At 40.9% G+C, this 24,053-nt stretch overlaps 1 protein-coding gene, 1 long non-coding RNA gene and 1 pseudogene across 3 annotated transcripts in view; all 3 read left to right on the forward strand.

Moving 5' to 3' along the window:
* LOC309636721 overlaps nucleotides 1–24,053 on the forward strand; it is a 939,587-nt gene that overhangs the window by 443,116 nt on the left and 472,418 nt on the right. The gene's annotated exons all lie outside the window — the stretch shown is intronic.
* LOC309636622 (lysine-specific demethylase 4D-like) lies at nucleotides 3,647–20,886 on the forward strand. Its single transcript, XM_082409947.1, has 2 exons — nucleotides 3,647–5,167; nucleotides 20,212–20,886. Exons 1-2 carry the CDS (start codon nucleotides 3,698–3,700, stop codon nucleotides 20,566–20,568), a joined length of 1,827 nt encoding a protein of 608 aa, XP_082266073.1. The 5' UTR covers nucleotides 3,647–3,697; the 3' UTR covers nucleotides 20,569–20,886.
* LOC309636418 (lysine-specific demethylase 4D pseudogene) lies at nucleotides 18,742–20,150 on the forward strand (annotated as a pseudogene). Its single transcript has 2 exons — nucleotides 18,742–19,932; nucleotides 20,013–20,150. The product of its transcript is annotated as a lysine-specific demethylase 4D pseudogene (transcript).

Below are 24,053 nucleotides of genomic sequence, written 5' to 3' on the forward strand. Positions count from 1 at the left end.
GTATTTTATTTTTATAAGGGATAGATAAACTGACACCAAGCATTGTAAATGGATGACCACAACAAAAGCAACAATGATTGCAATTACCAAACACGAAACTCACTCATACTATGTCATAATATTGACATTCAGTCCAGTAATCCTCCACTGTAACAGCTCCTTTAATTGGCAGTGGAAATTGATTTGTATATTTTTTGCCTCTGAGTCCTTGTGGGATTTCTTGTTTTTTTTTTTAATTCAAACAGAAAGTCACAAAAATTAAATCATCCTCATAAATTGACTCAGTCCCACGTAATTAATTTTTTTTCATCTTGATCTTTTGTTAGCACTTTCATGAATTCATCAGTTTTCCATTAGTATTCTGAACATGCTTATTCATTCAGTTCAGCAGTATAGTCAGTTACCAGAAACCTGTACTTGTCAGAGTCTTTTCCATGAATTCCTTGAAGGTGAACCCCTTTTATAGGAACATTTTTGCAAAAGCATCAGAGTACACCCAGAACTGTCTGTAAATGACAGAAGACTTGAAAATGACCACGGTTAAAGATTGGATGAAAGTTCATTATAATGCAATTGACAAGGAAATTTTGTTATTTCTGAGATATACATTTTAAAGTAATAACTAGAATTATGACTTAGAACATTAGACCAGAAGATATAAGGTTTCTGGAAATTTCATGTAATGTCTGAAACATTTATATTAACATATTTCCATACAAATGACCCAAAGAAAGTTTAGTATTAGTTGTTTTTTGTTTGTTTGTTTTTTTATACTGCAGGTTCTTATTAGTCATCAATTTTATACACATCAGTGCATACCTGTCAATCCCAATCGCCCAATTCAGCACACCACCACCCACACCCCACTGCGGTTTTCCCCCCTTGGTGTCCATACGCTTGTTCTCTACATCTCTGTCTCAACTTCTGCCCTGCAAACCGGTTCATCTGTACCATTTTCTAGGTTCCACATACATGTGTTAATATACGATATTTGGTTTTCTCTTTCTGACTTACTTCACTCTGTATGACAGTCTCTAGATCCATTCACGTCTCACCAAATGACTCAATTTCATTCTTTTTTATGGCTGAGTAATATTCCATTGTATATATGTACCAGCACTTCTTTATCCATTCGTCTGTCGATGGGCATTGAGGTTGCTTCCGTGACCTGGCTATTGTAAATAGTGCTGCAATGAATATTGGGGTGCATGTGCCTTTTTGAATTATGGTTTTCTCTGGGTATATGTCCTGTAGTGGGATTGCTGGATCATATGGTAATTCTATTTTTAGTTTTTTAAAGAATCTCCGTACTGTTCTCCACAGTGTCTGTATCTATTTACATTCCCACCAACAGTGCAAGAGGGTTCCCTTTTCTCCACACCCTCTCCAGCATTTGTTGTTTGTAGATGTTCTCATGATGCCTATTCTAACTGGTGTGAGGTGATACCTCATTGTAGTTTTGATTTGCATTTCTCTAATAATTAGTGATGTTGAGCAGATTTCCATGTTGATGCGTCTCTTTTTCCTAACTTTAATGAGAATGTTACTTTTGTTTCACTATTAAGAATGATCCTTGCTAGTTTGTACCTTGAAATTCTTTATCTTACCAAACAAGTTTCTCTTGATGCTTTGCAAGTAAGAATTGTAAAATCATGAATGGATTTTGCATTTCATCAAATGCTTTTTTGGTACCTATAAGATGATGATATTTTTCATTTACTTTGCTAATATTCTGAATTATATCATTAAATTTTCCAATGTTGAATCATCCTTGCATTCTATTTGGTCATGATGTATTATTCTTTTATTGTATTGCTGTATTTCGTTGGATTACATTCCCTTTTATGCTTTCATCTATGCTTATAAACAAAGATGGCCTGTAGCTTTATTTTTTATCGTCCATTTTTCGTTTGGCTATCAGAGATCAGAATTGCCTCATCTGAGAAGTTTTCTAACTTTTTCTATACTCTGAAAAAATTTGCACAATAAGAGTTAACTGTTTCTTGAAACTTTTCTAGATTCACATATAAAATGATGTGTCTCCTGGACTTTCAGGGGTCATACTTTGAACCAGCTTCTTATACTGGGGTATTATTCAAGCTTTCTGGTGTTTCTTGGATCCATTTTGGATAAGTTTCCCCTCCAGAAATTTATTCTTTTCTCTTATCTTTTGAAAATTTTGCTGTCACGTTTCTCCTAAGATTCTCTTTTGAGATTTTAAACATTTTTTTGTGCACTATTTCATTCCTAGTGGTTTATTTTCCCCTTCTTTCTTATGCTCAGTTACTCCCATGGTGTATTGCTATCATTAATTTCTTCCAAGAATATTTTTGGTCATCAGTGTTCTGTCTTGTATGTGTTTTCTTTCATTAATTTTGTCTTTATTCTTTGTTATTTTTTTACTCCTACCCCTTCTTTCTCTTCTTCTATTTTATAGCTTCTTCAATTGAATGTTTAGTTCATATATTTTTAATCACTCTTCCTTTTCCTTTTCGTACAATGAAAGATATGTCTCCTTTAATGCTTTTCACCCTAAACTATATATTTAAATTTATCTAAATAATTTAAATACATTAAAACAAATTTATTTCACAGAAATTTGTGAAAATCATCATAACTTGATGAATTATGTCAATGAGCCATTCTGATGGGTGTGTAACCAGCACTTGGGTTCAGAATAGAATATTCACATTAATCTAGACACTTCCTCACACCCCCACTCACAACCTCTCTCTTTCACAAAGGTAACCACTACTCTGACTTCTAACATAGATTACGTTGGTACCAAAAAATATCATCATCTTATAGGTACCTTTTTATCTTTATATAAATGGAAGCATAGAATAGGTATTCTTTTGAGTCCAGATAATTTTGCTCAGTATTATGTTTATAGAATTATTCTTATATTTTCATGTAGTTCTTGTTTATCTTCATTTCTGTATTATATTCCATTGTATGAATATACTACAGTGTACTTATCCATTCTAATGTTGACTGGCATTTGAGTTGTTTCCAGTGTTTGGCTTCTGAAATCGTGTTGTTCTGAACACTCTTGGACTTGACTTTCATTGCACAGACATACACATATCCTAGGCATGAATCATAGCACATGGGTAAGTTCAATTTTAGTGGATACTGTCCAAATAGTTTTTCAAAGTGAATGGAACGATTTCCATTCTCCTTACTAGAGTACAAGAATTTCCATTGTTCACAACAACACCATTTCTTGTATTGTCAATCTTATGAAATTTTACCCTTTATTTCAATATGCAATTATAGTCCATGGTGGTGATTTCTTTGTAGTTCCCTAGTAAATATTTCCAAACATTAGTTTTCAACCTGTCTCTATTCTTTTTTTTTTTAGGTTTTTTGTTCAATACTGCCCTGAAGACACTACATTTGGGATACCCAGCCAGGGCTGGGTGATTCACTAGATCTCAAGAGGACAGAGCCAAGTGTCAACCAAGGACATCAGAGACTTGCAGGCTCAGCCAGCACCAGTCCTGAGCAAGGCTTCTGCCCAGCGTGGAGTCCCCTGGAGAATCAGCAAGCCTAAGAAATATTATCAACTCATTGCATTAAAGTCTACTGCAGGTTCCTGCTGATATACTCCAACCCATTTTTGAAAAAGTACTGTTTCCCAGCATCTTCACCTATCCAGAACATAAATCAAAACTTGGGAGTTTCCTGCGTATTAATGAAAGCTATGAAGTCTAAGTCCAACTGGGCCCAGAACCCAAGTTGTAGAATAATGGTATTTCATCCAACCAAAGAAGAGTTTAATGATTTCGATAAATACATTGCTTATATGGAATCCCAAGGTGCACACCGAGCAGGCGTGGCGAAGATCATTCCACCCAAGGACTGGAAAGCCAGACAGACCTATGATGATATCAATGACATCTTAATAGCCGCTCCCCTCCAGCAGGTGACTTCTGGGCAGGCAGGTGTGTTTACTCAATACCACAAAAAGAAGAAAGCCATGACCGTGGGTGAGTACCACCACTTAGCAAATAGTGAAAAATACCGGACTCCAGCACACTTTGATTTTAAGGAGCTGGAGCGAAAATATTGGAAAACACGCCTCTACGATTCACCAGTATATGGTGCGGACGTCAGTGGCTCCTTATTCGATCAAAACACGGAGCAGTGGAACCTTGGACACCTGGGAACCCTTCAGGACCTGCTGGAGCAGGAGTGCGGAGTGGTCATCGAAGGCGTCAACACCCCCTACCTGTACTTCGGCATGTGGAAGACCGCCTTCGCCTGGCACACGGAGGACATGGACCTTTACAGCATCAACTACCTGCACTTCGGGGAGCCCAAGACGTGGTACGCGGTGCCCCCGGAGCACGGCCGGCGCCTGGAACGCCTGGCCAGGCAGCTTTTCCCGGGCAGCGCGCGGGGCTGTGAGGCCTTCCTGCGGCACAAGGTGGCTCTCATCTCGCCCACGGTCCTCAAGGACAACGGCATCCCCTTCGATCGGATCACTCAGGAGGCTGGAGAGTTCATCGTGACCTTTCCCTATGGCTACCACTCTGGCTTCAACCATGGCTTCAACTGCGCGGAAGCCATCAATTTCGCCTGCCCGCGCTGGATCGATTATGGCAAAGTGGCCTCGCAGTGCAGCTGCGGGGAGGCCCGGGTCGCCTTCTCCATGGACGCCTTCGTGCGCATCCTGCAACCGGAGCGCTACGAGCTGTGGAAAGGCGGGCAGGACCGGATCGTGGTGGACCACACGCAGCCCACGGCGCCGGACAGCCAGGTCCTGAACGCCTGGAGGGAGGTCCGCGCGTCCCTGGGAGCCGCTCTCGCCACGAGGCACCACCTGCCCCGCCGCGCTCTGCGCCCCCGTAGGGCTGTAGCCGCGGGCGGTGGGACCCGCCACCGAGTCCCTGTGCGTGCTGTGTGCCGGCGCCCCTCGCCGGCCCGGGGTTCTTGCTCTGCCGCCCAGTTCAGGGACGCGGCCACCAGCACCTCCGCGGAGCCCGGCCCGACCCAGCCGCCGACCCCAGGTCCATCCGCCCCGGATCGCCACCCAGCTGGAAGATGTGGCCCTCGTCGTCGTCCTTGGGAACAGGGCACTCAGGAGCCAGCTGCTCCCCCCAGGGCTAAGAGGAGGCTTTCGGTAGACACAGCTCAGGACCCAGAGGCTCAGCCCCTGCCTGTGGATGCACCCTCGCCGGACAGCGCCGCCCCGCTCAGCCCTGGGCTCCAGCATCCCGCCACGGCTTCTGGCTGTGGTTGTGGCCCTGTCCCCTAAGCCCAGGGGATGCCTTTCTACCCCACTGCTCTTGCGTGGGGATCCTTTGAGACTGGTCATATTTCCATTTCAGAGCTTTGGGTATTTGCAGGTCACTAGCCTTGCGTGAGCGTGCCTCCTGTGCTGCCGCTGGACATGCTGGTTCCCTGGTGTTTACCAAATTCTCCAAAGTTTGTTCTTCCTTCCAGACCCTGGAATCCTTGGACACTGCTAACTCCTGTGTCACAAACTGAGGTTTCATGCACTGGACACTCTAGTATCTCTGGGAACTAGGTCCTGCTGAGGTCACCAGAGCCCAATCTACCTCACACTCCCATCCTGTGGGCCAGCTCTGGATGCTGCTGTACTTCTAAAGAACCCTGGGCTTTGATTACCCTCCAGTCTCTCTCCTTTTCCTCTTCCCCCTTCCCTTCCTGCTTTTCTTGCCAAACTAGGCCCTTTTGACCAATTAGGTCAGTAGAGACTAAGATAATAATTGATAATCTTTCTGAGTCTTTGATGTATTGAAAATGTGTTCTCTGCTAGTAGGGTAACTAGAATGTTAAAATCTGAGTTTATTAAATATATTAAAGGTAACCAGAATGTTAAAATCTGACTTTATTTTCTGTGTTGTTCAGTCAGTCAACTGAGAGGTGGTCGTTTTTTCTGCACTTTTCTTAATAATTATATCAAAACATTTCAAGCAAATCTTATTTTTATGAGCTGGTTGCCTTGTGTGATGTTGGTGAGTGAGTTTGGGGTTGATTGTTGGGTTCCAGCTGGCTGGCTGGGTTGGGGGGTTTGGTTTGCAGGCCTATCTGAAGGATGACTTGGTGGGAATCACCTGGCACTTGGCTGATCCAAGTTGCTAGGAGAGATGAGCAAACAGAGGACAAAAAGTGCCAGCATGTGAAAATCTTCTCTGCAAGTCTCCACTGCCTTCTCAATGCTGTATGTATATTTCACAAGGTTAAGTCATTGACACATCCCAATAAACCAATCCACAAATAAAGGAACAAGACAATTTCAAGTGGGCATGGTTCTGTGAAGAGATTTAAGGGGATGGGATGCTAGTGCAGAATGGGCAGTGTGGTTCCGGTGGTCAGGGAATACTTCGTAGAGCAGGAGACCTTTCTGAGTCCCAAATGACAAGAAGGAAGGTCCAGAGCTGATTTCCACTTGGATGAAACAGCAAGTGTAACAGCCCTAACATAGACCTTGGTGTTTTTGTGTGGATAGAGAGGAAGCTCATTTGTGTCTGGGGCACTGAGAAGGGAGAGGCAGGGTCCAGGGTATGCAGGACCTTGTAGCTCATGTGAAATATTTGAGTTTTTTTCAACTTGAAATGAGAAGGCATTGGAAGTTGAAAACAGCACTTGACATGATATAATTTGCACAGTTAACTAATCACCTTAATTGTTCTGTGGACCCCTTGGGGGCAGGAGAAGTAGTTAGAACATCTAAGTAATACAGGTGAGAATTGATGGTTACTGACTTAGGCCATAGTGTTGAAAATGCACAGAAGTGGCCAAAGTCAGAATCAATTTTGGAAATTGAACATGATAGTTTGGATGCAGAAGGAAACACTTCAGAGAATCAAACCACATCTCTCTTCCCTCCAGCTCTCCCCTACAGAATTTCAGTAAGAATCTGGAATTTGAAGCACTATGTAAGACTACAGGCAGGACTAATGAAAAAGTAAGGCTTCTTTGAAGTTCTGATTGAGGAGTAGCAAAAGCCCACGTCTCATCCCTATCACCATGCAGCTAGGCAACACTGTGGTAGTATAGTCTGTGGAAAACTGAAGCTGAGAGACTGCACTCAGGCTCCTCAGTGGAGGATGGCAGTGAGATGCTTGGCTGGAAAGATGATGAAGCCCTGTATTGAGATGGTGGAACCACATGATGGAAGCAGACTGGAATTACTGGGAAGGCAGCAGCCCTGGAGAGCAACTGGACCATAGTAGATCTCATATGAGCAAGGAGTAAACTTTCATGTGATAAGTAACTGAGAACTTAAGGGCTTTTGGTCCTTTCATTTAGGTCAGTTGTGGATATGGCAGTGCAGAGAAATAAGGGAACTCTGAAAAGTCTCTATGAAGACAGTAGCCTGGCTCATATTGCTATTTTAAATTTTAGAAACTGAAATTTTCCTTGTCATATTTCAGGGATATCACAATCTCTTCCCGGCAGATACACGCTCCAAATAACCTAGGATAACAAAATTGGGGGTTTTGAAGGCCAAGAGACAAAAAGAAACTTCAGAAAATATTTCTTCCACTATACTCCTTATGTATTCACCCAGTTTTATACTTGAAACAAAATTTCCTTTGCCCAATAAAGAGTAGCAATGTTAAAAATACAGTTTAGTTTTACCAGTAGACTGGTTCCTAAATTAGTCTTCTTGACCTAAGTAGGCATTTCTCAAAAGAAGATATACAAATGGCCAACAGGCCCATGAAAAGATGCTCAACTTCGCTAATTATTAGAGAAATGCAAATCAAAACCACAGAGGGGTATCACCTCACACCTGTCAGAATGGCCATCGTCAAAAAGTCTACAAATAATAAATGCTGGAGAAGTGTGGATGAAAGGGAACCATCTTACACTTTCGGTGGGAATGCAAATTGGTTCAGCCACTATGGAAAACTGTATGGAGGTTGCTTAAAAACACTAAAAATAGGGCTACCATATGATCCAACAGTCCCATTCCTAGGCGTATATCCGGAAAAGGCGAAAAGTCTAATTCAAAAAGATACATGCACCCCAGTGTTCATAGCAGCCTTATTTACAATAACCAAGACATGGAAACACACCAAGTACCCATCAACAGATGATTGGTTTAAGAAGAAGAGGTATATACATACCGTGGAATATTACTCTGCCACAAAAAGATGAAATATTGCCACTTGCAGCAGCATACATGGACATAGAGAATATCATACTAAGTGAAGTAAGTAAGACAGAAAAAGACAAATAGATCACTTATATGTGTTATCTAAAAAACAATACAAGTGAATCTATATACAAAACAGAAACAGAGTCACAGACATAGAAAACAAACTTGTGGTTAGCTAAGGGGAAAGGGAGCGGGGGAGGGATAAATTAGGGGTATGGGATTAACAGATACACACGACTGTACAGAAAACAGATAAGCAACAAAGATTTGCACAAAAAATCAAAACAAACAAAAACAAAACCAAAAAAACCCACGGATTTGCTATATAGCACAGGGAACTGTATTCGATATCTTGTAATAATCTATTATGAAAAATAATCTGAAAAAATATGTATATAACAATCACTTTTCTGTACACCTGCGACTAACACAATATTGCAAATCAACTATACTTCCATTAAAAAAAAAATTAGGCTTCTTGAAAGGATCAGGAGCTGGGGGTGGTAATGAAGGGGGTTCATCCAGCAATTGTATTGAAAATTCTATTTTATTTCAAGTCAACTGGCACACTCAATTTGGATACTCACAATCTGGACCACTCTTCTCAGGAAAAGATACCCAGATCCAGCTGTTCTTCCATGTCCAGTAAGTTGTTGCTATACTTAATCTTGGAAAAGCAAGGGACATTGACAATGACAATTAAATAAAGGCAAGGATAGAGCCATCTTCGTTCTTACTGCCACGATCTCTCCTAGGCCTCTCTCCACTTCTGAGAAATAACAATCACAAGTCCAGTGTATATTCATCAAGTTTGTAGACAAAAGGCTACGAAACCGAAAGTAGTATGTCGTGTGGTTTTAACAACATACCCCCACCATCACCTTTTAAAAAAGTCAATATTACAGTTACAAGATCTAAAGACTTTCCTATCTATAGTCCCTAGTTAGTTCAACAAAGTCCACTAGATCTGGGTAATTTATTTTATTTTATTCGTTCTGCTGCTGATGGACAATAGGGTTATTTGCAAATCTTTGTTATTTCGAACTATGCTTTACAGAGCAGCTTTGTATATAGGATTCCTGGGTTGTATTTATGTTCACTTTTAACTTTTTAGAAAAAGCCCGCTTGCCCTCCAATTTCCACCTCTATTGGCAGTGTGGGAGAGATTTGGTTTCTCCATATCTTGACCCACTTTTTATATTGTCAGACCTAATCAAAATGGGCAGAGAACAGCTTCTCTGATTGCTAGTAATCCTGCACATCTTCTTGTATTTATTGGCCATTTGGATTTCCTCTTTTCTGAATTACCTACTCTAAAGCTCTGTTTTAGGGTAGTAGAGCTCTGCTCTACTTTTTTTGGTTTGACTATTTTTTGTTGTTGTTATGTAGAAGTTATGTGATATTCGGGATAATAATTCATTGTCTATTTCATGTATGATGACAAACTTCTCCTAGACTGTAAGTTCTTTTAATTTGTTACGTCATAGTATTAGTCAGGGTTCTTCAGAGTAATAGAACCGATAGGAGATATATGTATAGCTCTTATTAGAGGAACTCATTCATTTGGTTATGGAGGCTGAGGAATCCCACGATCTGTCAGGTAGGCCGTCTGCAAGATGGAGAACGGGGAATATGGTTGAGTCTGGGTTTGAAAGCCTGGGAACCTGGAGTGCCCATGTCAGATGTCCCAAAGCAAGGGAAGACGGATGCGTCTGCTCAAGCAGAGAGAGTAAATTCACCCCTACTCTGCCCTTTTGTTGAATTTGGGCTCTCAGTGGTTTGGGTGATCCCGCCTGCAGTGGTGAAGGCGCTCTTTACTCAGTCTACTGATGCAAGTGCTAATCTCTTCCCGGAAGAGCCATGCAGAACACACAGAAGTGATGCTTTACCAGCTATCTGGGCATCTCTTAGCCCAGTCTACATGTGAAATTAACCATCACAGTCATTAGTTTGGAATCATTTAAATATATCAGACGTTCCCATCATGGTGCTTTTGGTTCTTTAAGCCATTGTTCCACCCTGAGTTCATACAGACCTTCTTCAATATTTTCTCTTAAAATTCTGTGTTTTATCCATCTGTAATGCACCTCAAATTTATTTATGTAAGTGGTATGAGGTCAAGCTCCAATCCCACCCACCCCCCAAAATAGTGCCAATGCCACTACCACATATTGAATAGCCCATCCTTCCCCATTGGTTTGGTACGCTACCTCCATCGTAGGCAGACTCCCACATATCCATGTGTCTGTGTCTGGCCTCCCTATTCTGTATGCAGATACATTTGTCCATTGCAGCTCAAATACCACAGTTCGGTAGAGGAGAAATCACCCCTCTTTGTTCTTCTTTTAAGGAATCATCTTGGGATTCTTATTTGAATACTTCCCTACTTACTAGATCTGTCACCTTGAGCAAGTTTCTTAATATCTCCTTGATGCGGTTTCCTCATATGAGAAATAGGGTTCATAGGATTTCCCTTATACGGTCATTATGAAGATAAGGCATAAATAAATTATTTTATGCAGAGTGCATTGAACAGTGTCTGGCATTAGATAGTCACCATATATTAGCTATTTTGAATAATATTTGTTCTGTTAGAGGTACAGAGAAACTTCTGTGGATCAAAAACAATGAAAAAGAGAGTGAAAAGACAAATCAAAGAGTGAGAACAGATATCGCGTTACTCATACCCAGTAAAGAAGTAATAAGCAGAATATATAACGACTACCAAGACAGACAACCCAGCAGAAAAATGGACACAATACTTGATGAGGCACTTCCTGAAGGGGCACCTCCAATCAGACAATAATCATCAGAAAATTGGTTCACTCCTATTAGGAACCAAGTAAATGCAAATCATTATGAGGTGCCCCTGTTCCCTCACCTGATCGGCTAAAACTGTAAAGGCAGAAAATCACCAAAGGTCTGCAACAGTGAAGGGCGATGAACACCCTTGCACGCAGCTAGTGCGTAAACTGGTAAAATGTGTGGAAAACATCTGGCAACTTGCAGTTTACATATTCTATGGCCAGTATAGGCGTCAGGGAAGTTTCAGAGCAACGCTGTTTGTAAGAGGCCAAAAGTGGAAACAACCCAAAGCCCCATCTACAGTAGAAAGTTTATATGGTTGAATACTTTACAGCCCTGAAACAGAAAAGTCCAGCTGCATGCAATGGCGTAAATGATGAAAAATTACACCAAAAATACACTAAAGTACATAAATACATTTGTGTTTCTTCACGGTTATATAAAGTTTTCAAAAATGGACAGAGTTTTAATTTTATAATGTTTACCAAAATTACTACGTGAATAGTTAGGATAAGGTCAGTGTAGGAGGCAGAAGGGGCTGTAATCTGGGAAAAAGAGCACAAGTCAGGCAGCCAGGTGCCTGGCAATGTTACATTTTTTGACCTGGGTAGTGGCTCCACTTGTGTTCACTCTATAGTTATTTGTTGAAGTGTACATATATGCTTTACAGATTTCTGTGAACACTTTCTATTTCATAATTTAAAATATTTTTAAAAGTGCTCTCAAAAATAAACTCAAAATGGATTAAAGACCTAAGTGTAAGGGCAGACACTATCAAACTCTTAGAGGAAAACATAGGCAGAACACTCTATGACATACATCACAGCAAGATTCTTTTTGACTCAGCTCCCAGAGAAATGGAAATAAGAACACAAATAAACAAATGGGACCTAATGAAACTTAAAAGCTTTTGCACAGCAAAGGAAACCATAAACAAGACCAAAAGACAACCATCAGAATGGGAGAAAATATTTGCAAATGAAGCAACTGACAAAGGATTAATCTCCAAGATTTACAAGCAGCTCATGCAGCTCAATAACAAAAAAACGAACAACCCAATCCAAAAATGGGCCGAAGACCTAAATAGACATTTCTCCAAAGAAGATATACAGATGGCCTACAGACACATGAAAGAATGCTCAACATCATTAATCATTAGAGAAATGCAAATCAAAACTACAATGAGATATCATCTCACACCAGTCAGAATGGCCATCATCAAAAAATCTAGAAACAATAAATGCTGGAGAGGGTGTGGAGGAAAGGGAACACTCTTGCACTGTTGGTGGGAATGTAAATTGATACAGCCACTATGGAGAACAGTATGGAGGTTCCTTAAAAAACTACAAATAGAACTACCATACGACCCAGCAATCCCACTACTGGGCATATACCCTGAGAAAACCATAGGTCAAAAAGAGTCATGTACCAAAATGTTCATTGCAGCTCTATTTACAATAGCCAGGACATGGAAGCAATCTAAATGTCCATCGACAGATGAATGGATAAAGAAGATGTGGCACATATATACAATGGAATATTACTCAGCCATAAAAAGAAATGAAATGGAGGTATTTGTAATGAGGTGGATGGAGTTAGAGTCTGTCATACAGAGTGAAGTAAGTCAGAAAGAGAAAAACAAATACAGTATGCTAACACATATATACGGAATCTAAGGGGAAAAAAAAAGGCCATGAGGAACCTAGTGGCAAGACGGGAATAAAGACACAGACCTACTAGAGAATGGACTTGAGGATATGGGGAGGGGGTGGGGTGAGATGTGACAGGGTAAGAGAGTGTCATGGACATATATACACTACCAAATGTAAAATAGATAACTAGTGGGAAGCAGCCGCATAGCACAGGGAGATCAGCTCGGTGCTTTGTGACCACCTAGAGGGATGGGATATGGAGGGTGGGAGGGAGGGAGATGCAAGAGGGAAGAGAAATGGGAACATATTGTATATGTATAACTGATTCACTTTGTTATAAAGCAGAAGCTAACACACCATTGTAAGGCAATTATACTTCAATAAAGATGTTAAAAAAAAAAAAAAAAAGTGCTCTAAAAAATTGTCACATAGTGGTTCATAAAATCATTTGGTTTGTAGTGTGTTGTATTGTAGACTGTTTCCAAAACTCAGATGATGTTTCTAATCTTTTTCATTCTAATATTGTTTATTGATGCCTTCTCCTGTTTATTTATTATTTACAATATTATATTTAGTAATACGTAAGTTTCTGGACAGTTTTAGACTTACAAAACATTGAGCACGTGGATCAGGGAGTATTGACCCGACCCCACTCACATGTCCCCCTATTAGTAACTTCTTAATTCCCATGGTGTATTGATTACAATTAGTGAGCCAATTTCAATATGTTATTGTCTACTAAAGGCTATCATTTGTTCAGATTTCCTTACCTTTTACCCAACGTCCTTTTTCTGTTCCAAGATCTCATCTAAAATATCAAATTACATTTAGTTTTCATGTCTCCCTAGGTTTGTCTTGACTGTAACAGATTCTCAGACTTTCCTTGTTTTTGACCAAAAGTTTGTATAGAAACCTGACAGTTTGGGGGAATACAGGTCAGGTATATTGTAGGATGCCCCTCTAGTGGAATTTGATGCTTTTCTTATGATTATCTTGGGTTTCTGTATTTTTTTTGGAGGAGGATTACTGGGGGAATTTTATCACATTTCAATCACATCATATCAAGGACCTATACTATCAAAGTAATTTATGACTTTTTTTTTTTTTGGCCACGTCTCGCAGTTTGTGGGATCTTAGTTCCCTGGCCAGGGATCGAACCTGGGCCCTAGGCAGTGAAAGTGCGGAGTCCTGACCCCTGGACTGCTGGGGAATTCCCAGTTTATGACTCTTGATGTTGACCTGGTTAAAATGGTGTTTGGCAGGGCCCTCCTCTATAAATCACTGCCCCTCCCCGACTCCCATCCCCACTTGCCCCTCTGCACCTGCTTCTCGCACTCAGGAAGCACTCCCTTTAGCAGGGAGGACTAGATAATTTATTAACCAGTTGTTTCTTTATTTTATTTTTTACGTAACAGACTTCTTAATTAATCTTTTATATTTTTGTATATGGTTGTTTCCCTTTTGTTTTTTGAATTGTTCTATCATTTTTATCTTTATTTTCTTTCAAATAATTCTGAGGTATTTTGGTTTAGTTTTTACTAACTACTTGCATACAACATAAAAACCAATAGATTTTTAGCTATTCTACGGATATTGTTGTAGATGTTACATGGATATTCATTTCTAAATGAATATGTTTGTGTTCAGTTTTTTGATTATTGACTTTCACTTTTATTTCATGATTGAAATAAAAGATTGATCAAGATGGTACTTAATATGTTGATTCTATGGAATTTTTATTGAGATTTATTATGTGGTCTTACAGTGGTAAATTTTTGTAAATGTTTTATATGTGTTGAAAAGCATTTTGCTATGTGGTTGCTGCAGGTAATATAATCAAAGTTGTTAAATTTATTGCTTAAACTTTTATAACATTATTAATTTTCTTCTCTCCTTGTCTATCAGTTTCTGGGAGAACGGTGTTTGAAAAAAAAAACCTCCCACCATGATTGCAAATATGTCACTTTTACTAATAATTCTCAGTCTTTGTGTTCTGTGTCTCACCGCTGTGTGTTTAGGTGCGTAAAGTGCATTATTGTAATCTTTCCCATGAGTGTTTCTTTTTGATAACCATAAGCTGTCCTTCTTTTACCTTATAAATACATTCGATATTAATTGCTGCTAGACCAGGTTTCTTGTGTTTAATATATGCTTGGTTTGACTTTCCCAATCCTTTTCTTTTCAACCTCTTAGTTCACTGTAAGATTGGTTTAAAAAATCAAAAGGGCGCAGACAAAGTGGGCTGACCAACCAGAGCAAATACCTTTGATTGATACTGATCAAATTATACCTTTGCCCAGTTAGAAAGCCAGAGCCATCAGGACATGGGTCTGCATTTGGAGGCCAGCTGCCCAGAGAACATTGTCTCTCTCTCTGGGTCCTTGAATATCTCCAATTGGAATCAGGATTTTGTTGGTAGAAGGTAGGTCACTTTATTTCTGTAATTTGTGCTTATGAGCAAAAGAGTTATTTTCCTACCAGAAGTTTTAAAAAATGACACTATTTATGCATAGAGAGAGAGCGAGAGAGAGGGAACTATACATTGGGATATCCTTTCCTTGAGTTTTTATTGTTAAACTATTCTCCAACTTTAAGTTAATTTTTTCTTAATATTTTCTTGGTAAAAATCACAAAGACTTTCAGGAAAAAGCACCTCATTGAGTGAACTGGGATCTAATGAGAATGAGAGGGTTTCGAGAACTGAGTAAGGAGAGTGTCAATTGGAAGGGACTTGAAAATTATGTGGGATCAAATTAGAGATTTTGATTGAATATGAGGGTATTCGAATTGAGGTGGTATGGATTGAATTGAAATTGCTGTGGGACATATATAGTCAGACTTTGAGCACAGCCTGTTTCATTCAGAGGCTGAATCCTTCAAGGAAACCATTTTCTGGGTCCTAGTGTATCATCATTTGGAATTAAGATTTTAGACTAGCAGAAGGCAAGCACTTTTTTGGCCTTTTTTTTTTTTTTTCCTTTAAAGCATAAAGATGAAAAGGATGACATTTTGTATCAGAAAGCAACTGTTTTTCCCTGGTAAATTTTTCATTTATTTATGCATTTAAAGTACAAGCATTGCATGCATATCATTTTTAGATTTCTTCATTGGGGCCTTGTATTTCTGTTATTAAAGGGATTAAAACCATTTACTCTTTCACTTTATAATTGACTGTTAACTGGTGTATGCGATCTATAGATTTTGTATGCTAATCAGTGTCTAGAAACTTCGTTGAACCCTATATTTCTTTTTTAATTTTTAACATCTTTATTGGAGTATAATTGCTTTACAATGGTGTGTTAGTTTCTGCTTTATAACAAAGTGAATCAGTTATACATATACATATGTCCCCATATCTCTTCCCTCTTGCATCTCCCTTCCTCCCACCCTCCCTATCCCACCTCTCTAGGTGGTCACAAAGCACCGAGCTGATCTCCCTGTGCAATGTGGCTGCTTCCCAGTAGCTATCTATTTTACATTTGGTAGTGTATATATATATGTCCATGCCACTCTCTCACTTTGTCCCAGCTTACCCTTCCCCCTCCCCGTATCCTCAAGTCCATTCTCTAGTAGGTCTGCATGTTTATTCCCATCTTGCCCCTAGGTTCTTCATGACCATTTTATTTTATTTTATGTTTTTAGATTCCATATATATGTGTTAGCATACGCTATTTGTTTTTCTCTTTCTGACTTACTTCACTCTGTATGACAGTCTCTAGGTCCATCCACCTCACTACAAATAACTCAGTTTCGTTCCTTTTTATGGCTGCATAATATTCCACTGTATATATGTGCCACATCTTCTTTATCCATTCATCTGTTGACGGACACTTTGGTTGCTTCCATGTCCTGGCTATTGTAAATAGAGCTGCAATGAACATTTTGGTACATGACTCGTTTTGAATTATGGTTTTCTCAGGGTATATGCCCAGTAGTGGGATTGCTGGGTCATATGGTAGTTCTATTTTTAGTTTTTTAAGGAACCTCCATACTGTTTTCCAAAGTGGCTGTATCAATTTACATTCCCACCAACAGTGCAAGAGGGTTCCCTTTTCTCCACACCCTCTCCAGCATTTATTGTTTGTAGATTTTTTGATGATGGCCATTCTGACTGGTGTGAGATGATACCTCATTGTAGTTTTGATTTGCAGTTCTCTAATGATTAATGATGTTGAGCATTCTTTCATGTGTCTGTTGGCAATCTGTACATCTTCTTTGGAGAAATGTCTATTTAGGTCTTCTGCCCATTTTTGGATTGGGTTTTTTGTTTTTTTAATGTTGAGCTGCATGAGGTGCTTGTAAATTTGGGAGATTAATCCTCTGTCAGTTGCTTCATTTGCAAATATTTTCTCCCATTCTGAGTGAACCCTATATTTCTAATAATTTGTCTATATATGCAAATTAATGATTATATTTTAATTAGAATGTTTCAAGTATTTACACATTAAGGGTAATGCTTGTTAAGGATGTGTACATTTGTGTTCTGTACTTTTCTCCTGTTTTGTTTACATAGGCACTCTTTCTATAAAGGTAGATTTATATCTGTGTTCCCTATTGTATTATAACATGATTTGCTTGTACTTTACTATCTTTTCTCTTATGCTTATGTTTTTACACTTTTAATGGTCTACAAATTGCATTTTGTTTTCAGTCATCATTTCTATCGGGTGTTAATTTTTCTTTTGTAATTGTTGCAGCTTATATCATTGTTTTCCTTTCCCTAATTTTTCTTTTGGGTTAAGCATCCAATTTCTTGAGTTGAGTGCTTAACTCCTTAAGTTTCAAGCTTGCTTAATGTCCTTACACTTCAGTTAGATATTCCTCTTTTTCTGTCTTATGATTTGCCCTAATTCTTTATTTTTAAATTTCAGCTTTATTGCTGTATAATTGACTTAGAAAACTGTAAAATATTCAGTGAACTTTGTGGTGATTTGATATACATTGTGAAAGGATTCCCCCCATCTAGCTAATTAACACAGTTACTTCATATATTTACTTTTTTTGGTAAGAACATTTAAATCCTACTCTTCTAGAAAATTTCAACTGTACATCACAGTGTTATCAACTATAATCACCATGGTTAACATTCGCTCCTCAGACTTTATTCACTGTGTACCTTTTTACCCTCCCTTCCCTGCCCTCCCCTGCAACCACTTTTCTACGCTGGTTCTGTAAGCTTTACTTTTATTTTTTCTTTTAAGATTCTACATATAAGTGATACCATGCCATATTTGTCTTTCTCTGTCTTATTTCACTGGGCATAATACCCTCCACGACCATCCATGTTGTTGCAAATGACAAAATTTCATTCTTTTTATGGCGGAGTAGTATTCCACTGTATATATGTACCACATCTTCTGTGACCATTCACCCATCGCTGGACATGTTGGTTGTTTCCATATCTTATCCATTGTGAATAATGCCACAAAGAATGAGGGAGGGCAGATATCTCCTTCATATTCTGTTTTTATTTCCTTTGGATATATACCCAGAAGTGAGACTGCAGCATCATATGGTGGTTCTATTTAAAAATTTTGAGGAACCTCCATACTGTTTTCCATAGTATGCACCATAGCTGCACCAGTTCACATGCCTACCAAAAGAGTGTACTGTTTGCCCTTAAATTCAAACTTTGAAATTAAGATTGCTATACAATTTTCTTTAACTTGATGTAAAATCAGTTTGTTTTGTCATCCACTTATTTTCAATATTTTGTACTTTCTGTAGGTTTGGCTTGGAAACTTCCATGAAGAGACTTTCTGCTACAGTGAGGTGAGAAGCCACCCATGCACTCAAGCCTGGGAATCTGGCGAGGCCTCAGGCACTTATATCCCTAACAGAGGAAACTCACAGAGCTGCAGGCTGAGGCAGGACTTGGCTCAGAGAGCCCTCTCCTCTGGGAAATACTCTATTTCCTTTGGCTCCAAAATGCTGACAAGAGTGGAGTCCTTCTGGTGGATTGACAAGCCTGGAGAAGATACCACCTCGTCTGTTTAAAAGTTCAAGTCTGAGTTCCTGCCTCTCAGATATATCAGAAGTTCTTTAAAAATAAAGAAAATATAAGGAAGAGGTACTCCCCAGCATTCTCAGGTATCCAAAGCACGCCTAAGAAGCTGGGAGTCCGTTGCTTATTCTATTGTCGCCATGCAGTCTAAGCACTTTGGTAGCCAGAATCCAAGTTGGAAGATTATGATCTTGCACCCAACCATGGAAGAATTTGAAGATTTCAACAAATATATTGTTTACATGGAGTCTCAAGGTGCACACCAAGCTGGCCTAGCCAAGGTAATTCCACCGAAAGGATGGAAAGCCAGACAGACGTACGATGATATCGATGACATCTTAATAGCCACTCCCCTCCAGCAGGTGACTTCTGGGCAGGCAGGTGTGTTTACTCAATACCACAAAAAGAAGAAAGCCATGACCGTGGGTGAATACCACCACTTAGCAAATAGTGAAAAATACCGGACTCCAGCACACTTTGATTTTAAGGACCTGGAGCGAAAATATTGGAAAACACGCCTCTATGATTCACCAGTATATGGTGCGGACGTCAGTGGCTCCTTATTCGATCAAAACACGGAGCAGTGGAACCTTGGACACCTGGGAACCATTCAGGACCTGCTGGAGCAGGAGTGCGGAGTGGTCATCGAAGGCGTCAACACCCCCTACCTGTACTTCGGCATGTGGAAGACCGCCTTCGCCTGGCACACGGAGGACATGGACCTTTACAGCATCAACTACCTGCACTTCGGGGAGCCCAAGACGTGGTACGCGGTGCCCCCGGAGCACGGCCGGCGCCTGGAACGCCTGGCCAGGGAGCTTTTCCCGGGCAGCGCGCGGGGCTGTGAGGCCTTCCTGCGGCACAAGGTGGCTCTCATCTCGCCCACGGTCCTCAAGGACAACGGCATCCCCTTCGATCGGGTCACTCAGGAGGCTGGAGAGTTCATCGTGACCTTTCCCTATGGCTACCACTCTGGCTTCAACCATGGCTTCAACTGCGCGGAAGCCATCAATTTCGCCTCCACGCGCTGGATCGATTATGGCAAAGTGGCCTCGCAGTGCAGCTGCGGGGAGGCCCGGGTCGCCTTCTCCATGGACGCCTTCGTGCGCATCCTGCAACCGGAGCGCTACGAGCTGTGGAAAGGCGGGCAGGACCGGATCGTGGTGGACCACACGCAACCCACGGCGCCGGACAGCCAGATCTTGAACGCCTGGAGGGAGGTCCGCGCGCCCGGGGGAGCCACGCTCCGCCAGAGGCACTGTCCGTCCCGCAGCGCCTCACACCACTGTCTCCCCTTGGCCGCCTGCCATGGGACCCGCCGCCGAGCCCCTGTGGGTCTTGTCTCCTCGCCCCCCTTGCCGGCCCGGGGTTCTTGCTCTGCCGCCCAGCTCGGGGCTGCTGCTGCCTACAGCTCCGCGGAGCCCGGCCTGACTCCACCTCTGACCCCAGCTCCATGTGCTGCGGATCTCCACCTAACTGGCCGATACGGTTCTCGTCGTCGTCCTTGGGAAGAGGGGACTCGGGACCGGACAGTCCGGGCCCTGGCTAAGAGGCGCCTCTCCTTAGACACAATGCACACATCTCTGGACTTCACATCTCAGCTCCTGTTTGCTGGCGAACCCTTGATGGACAACCCTGCATTGCTGAGCCCGTGGCTCCAGCATCCTTCTAAGGCTTCCGGGTGCTGTTGTGCCCCTGATCTTCAACCCTTGGGTCCCCCATTGGATTCCGAAAACCCGATGCACCCTGGTCCATGCCTGTCATCTCTGGAGGGTATTACATCCAGTTTCCTTGACAGCGTCCCTTTGATTCCTCCCAACGTCATTGGGACTCTGAGAGTGTTCCCCAGGGACGATGCTGGGACCTGCAGGGCCCCCGTGAACTTCTGTGAGGTTGTAAGGTTGGACCACTCTTATGCCTCTAAGAGTCTTGTCCCAGCTGCAGAGACCAGTCTCCCGCACCCTTGACTGTGACCCCCTGGGGCTAAAGCTAGAGGCACCTGCATCTCTTGAGTCCTGGGAGGAATTCCTCACCAATGGATGGTCTTCAATCTGTGAGCCCATGACTACTGAAGAATTTGCTAAATGTGACTTTATCTGACCCTCCACCCCAGAAAGCACAGAAGCTCCCAGCCAAGCAGCAATCTGGGCTGGGCCTGTCCTCAGTGGATATGCTTTATCTCCTAGAAATGACACATTTCCCAAGCTGCCAGATGCTTTCTCCTACCATGACAACCAGGGCTCCTAGCAGCCTCTGAAGTGGACCTTCCCACGAGGACAGCTGCCATAGAATGTTGTGCCTCTCAGGTATTCTCATCCCACTCCTGAACATTGATGGGCCTTTGGCTTCTGCCTTGGCTTAGATGGTATGGACACTGCTTGCTTCTGATGGCACCCTCAGGGGACCTCCTTGCAGTGGTGTGCCTCTAGGCCCCATAATAATTTGGGGCAACACTGGATGATGCTGAGGATCTGGCTGAGCCCCTTCCATCCCCAAGCTTCCTCTGGGCCTCTGAGTCACTGACCGTGGTTCCCAGTGAATAGTGTTGCAGCCACAAGCAAGCCTCAGGAGCTTCTCGCATCACACACAGCCTGTGAGTCTCACACCCCCGTCTTCCCAGGCCGCTGCTCATGGCCTAAACTAGACCTTTGCCCATCTGGGTCTGTTCGCTAGTTTTGTCTCATCGATTTTTTAACTTTATTGATGTTTATTAAAGTTGTTATCCCGATGTGTATCTGCAAAACAAAGAAAGGTAACATCCTTAAAATATATTTTTAAAATCAGAATTATCCCCTAAAGGAAAGTAACCTTGCAATAACCAACCCACTCTTTTGCTTAGTATAACTTCCCTGTTCCCACTCCCTTCTGCCTACATCTTTTATTTTGTATAGCTCCTCAGTGCTCCTTCCTGCTAGGCTGAATGCTGCCAAATTTGAATTGAATTTTGCATAAATAAACTCTTAAAATGTTTAATATGCCTCAGTTTATCTTTTAACAGTCTAAAACAGAGTGATCCTGAAGAGTTAAAATGAAAAGAACAGACAAAACTATACCAAGCAAAATGCAAACAGAAAGCAGAAGTCATGCATCTTGTATCAGACAAAGTATAACTGAGGCTCAAAGGTGCATGAAAGGGCTCTAAAGGCTAAATTTCCCCATGAAGGTGTAGCAGTCATGAATACCCATGCAACTTTGATGAAGTATAAATTACAGAAAATCAAACAAGTTGAAAGAAATGCATTAAAAATAGGAGAATTTAAGTCACCTTATGTGATATTGTGATTTATAATATAAAATATATATTTGGTCCTCATCTCTGTTTCTGGTCAATAGCTCCTAAAATCCTTGGAATTTCCTAAGTAAAGAGAGTTATGTTTTATGATTTTGTTATGTTAATGAGGTGGCTGTTGGAATGCCCTTAGGTCACTTAAGGGTGGGGGCTGATTGCCAGGGGAACCAACCCCGTGATTAGAGTGTTGGAATTTTCAGTCCCACCCTAGACTTCCAAGGAGGGGAAGGGGCTGGAAGTTGAACCAATCACCAGTGGCCACTCATTTAATCAATTGTGCATATGTAATGAAGCCTCCATAAAACCCCAGAAGGATGAAGTTTGGGGAGCTTCTGGGTCGGTGAACATGTAGGCATTTGGGGACATTATTGCACCTACAGAAGGCATGGAACCCCCTTTTACCTTACTTAGTGCAAGAGAGAACAAATGGACAAACTTAAGGATGTAGAAACCTTCGACAGCATTAACAGTAAGGTAGAATTTACATACCTGGTAATAGAGTACTCAGTTTTGTCATTACCAAAGGATCAATCACAAAAACTGACAATACATTTGGGTGAATAGAAAATACCAATAAATTCCAAAGTAAGGGAAAAAAATCAAACTCGTTAATTATCATGCAATAAAACTAGAAATTAACTTTAAAAATTGGGAGATATATAGGTCCTTCCTGGAAAGTTAAAAATTCTCAATGAAAAGACCTGTAGGTTAGAGGGATATAAACCACAATAGCTAAATACCCTGGAGACAAGGACATAGAATAAATATTTGTTAACTGTATAAACTCTAGAGCCAGACTGCCTGATTTTGAATCCCAGCTTTATTCTTACCAGTTTGTATGACTTTGGCAAATTATTTAACTTCATGATAACTCAGTTTCCTCAACTGTTAAGTGGGATAGTAATAGTAGCTACCTCATATGATGGGTAGGTTGATTCTATGAGTTAATATTTGCAAAGTGCTAAGACTGATGCCTGGGACACAATAAGCATTATTGGAGTGTTTTTAGATTTAAAAATGAACGAAATACCTAGGAATATATGAGATTCAGTTAAATAATACTGAGGAAAATTTACAGCCTTAAGTATTTTTATCCATAAAATTAAAAGTATGCAATTACATGGATTAAGCTTCTGTCTCATAAAGTTAGGGAAAAACAAACAAAGAGAGTAGCAGGAAGGAATTAATAAGGACATATGCAGAAATAAATGAGTTAGAAAAACTGTAAAATAATATAACTAAGAAGTCAACAAAAAGCTCAACTGGATACTTTTCTAGAAAAATTAATTAACTAAAACAGATTCCAGAAGAGATAGAAAATCTAAGACAAGGACTTTCCTGGTGGCACAGTGGTTAAGAATCCGCCTGCCAACACAGGGGACATGGGTTCGAGCCCTGGTCCAGGAAGATCCCACATGCCATGGAGCAACTAAGCCCGTGCGCCACAGCTACTGAGCCTTTACTCTAGAGCTCGCGAGCCACAACTACTGAGCCTGAGTGCTACAACTACTAAAGCCCACACTCCTAGAGCCTGTGCTCTGTGAAAAGAGAAGCCACCGCAATGAGAAGGCCACGCACCTTAACGAAGAGTAGCCGCCGCTCACCGCAAGCAGAGAAAGCCTGCTCACAGCAACGAAGACCCAAAGCAGCCAAAAATAAATAAATAAACAAATAAAAATTTAAAAAGTAATTATAAAAAAAATAAAATCTAAGACATAAATTTCTATGTAAGAAATATAGAAAGATGGCAAAAGATATGCCTCATCAAAAATCACTAGTACCAGGTAGTTTCAGGGGGGAGTGTGTGAAACCTTTAACCTGCAGATCTTTTCAAACCTATTTAGGCATTCAAAAAGAAGAAAAAATTCCAAGTTTTAAAGTAAGCACAACATTGATAGAAAAACCTGACAAATTGCATAGTGAGAGTAATAGACAAAAGTTATTTATGAACATCTATGCAAAAGTTTTTTTTGTTTTTTGTTTTTTTCCTAAAGAGTAGTTTAATCCTTTGCTTATGGAAAATCAACAGAGAGAGGCAAACCAGAAACTTCTGTTGGCAATTTCCCTTAATAGTTCATTAACACCTCTCATCCTGCTATCTTGTGACATATTAGTAGATCTGTAAATATTTAAGATACTTATAATGTGTAAATATACCATGGT

This window comes from Balaenoptera physalus, assembly GCF_965194825.1.
Source record: "Balaenoptera physalus genome assembly, chromosome: 10".
Taxonomy (NCBI): Eukaryota; Metazoa; Chordata; class Mammalia; order Artiodactyla; family Balaenopteridae; genus Balaenoptera; species Balaenoptera physalus.

Excerpts from the sequence above, each read along its gene's own strand:
- LOC309636622 (XM_082409947.1), top strand. The coding sequence starts at position 3,698 with ATGAAAGCTATGAAGTCTAAGTCCAACTGGGCCCAGAACCCAAGTTGT. Across the intron at positions 5,168-20,211 it reads CAGAGGCTCAGCCCCTGCCT|GCTGGCGAACCCTTGATGGA; the intron begins GTGGATGCACCC and ends CAGCTCCTGTTT.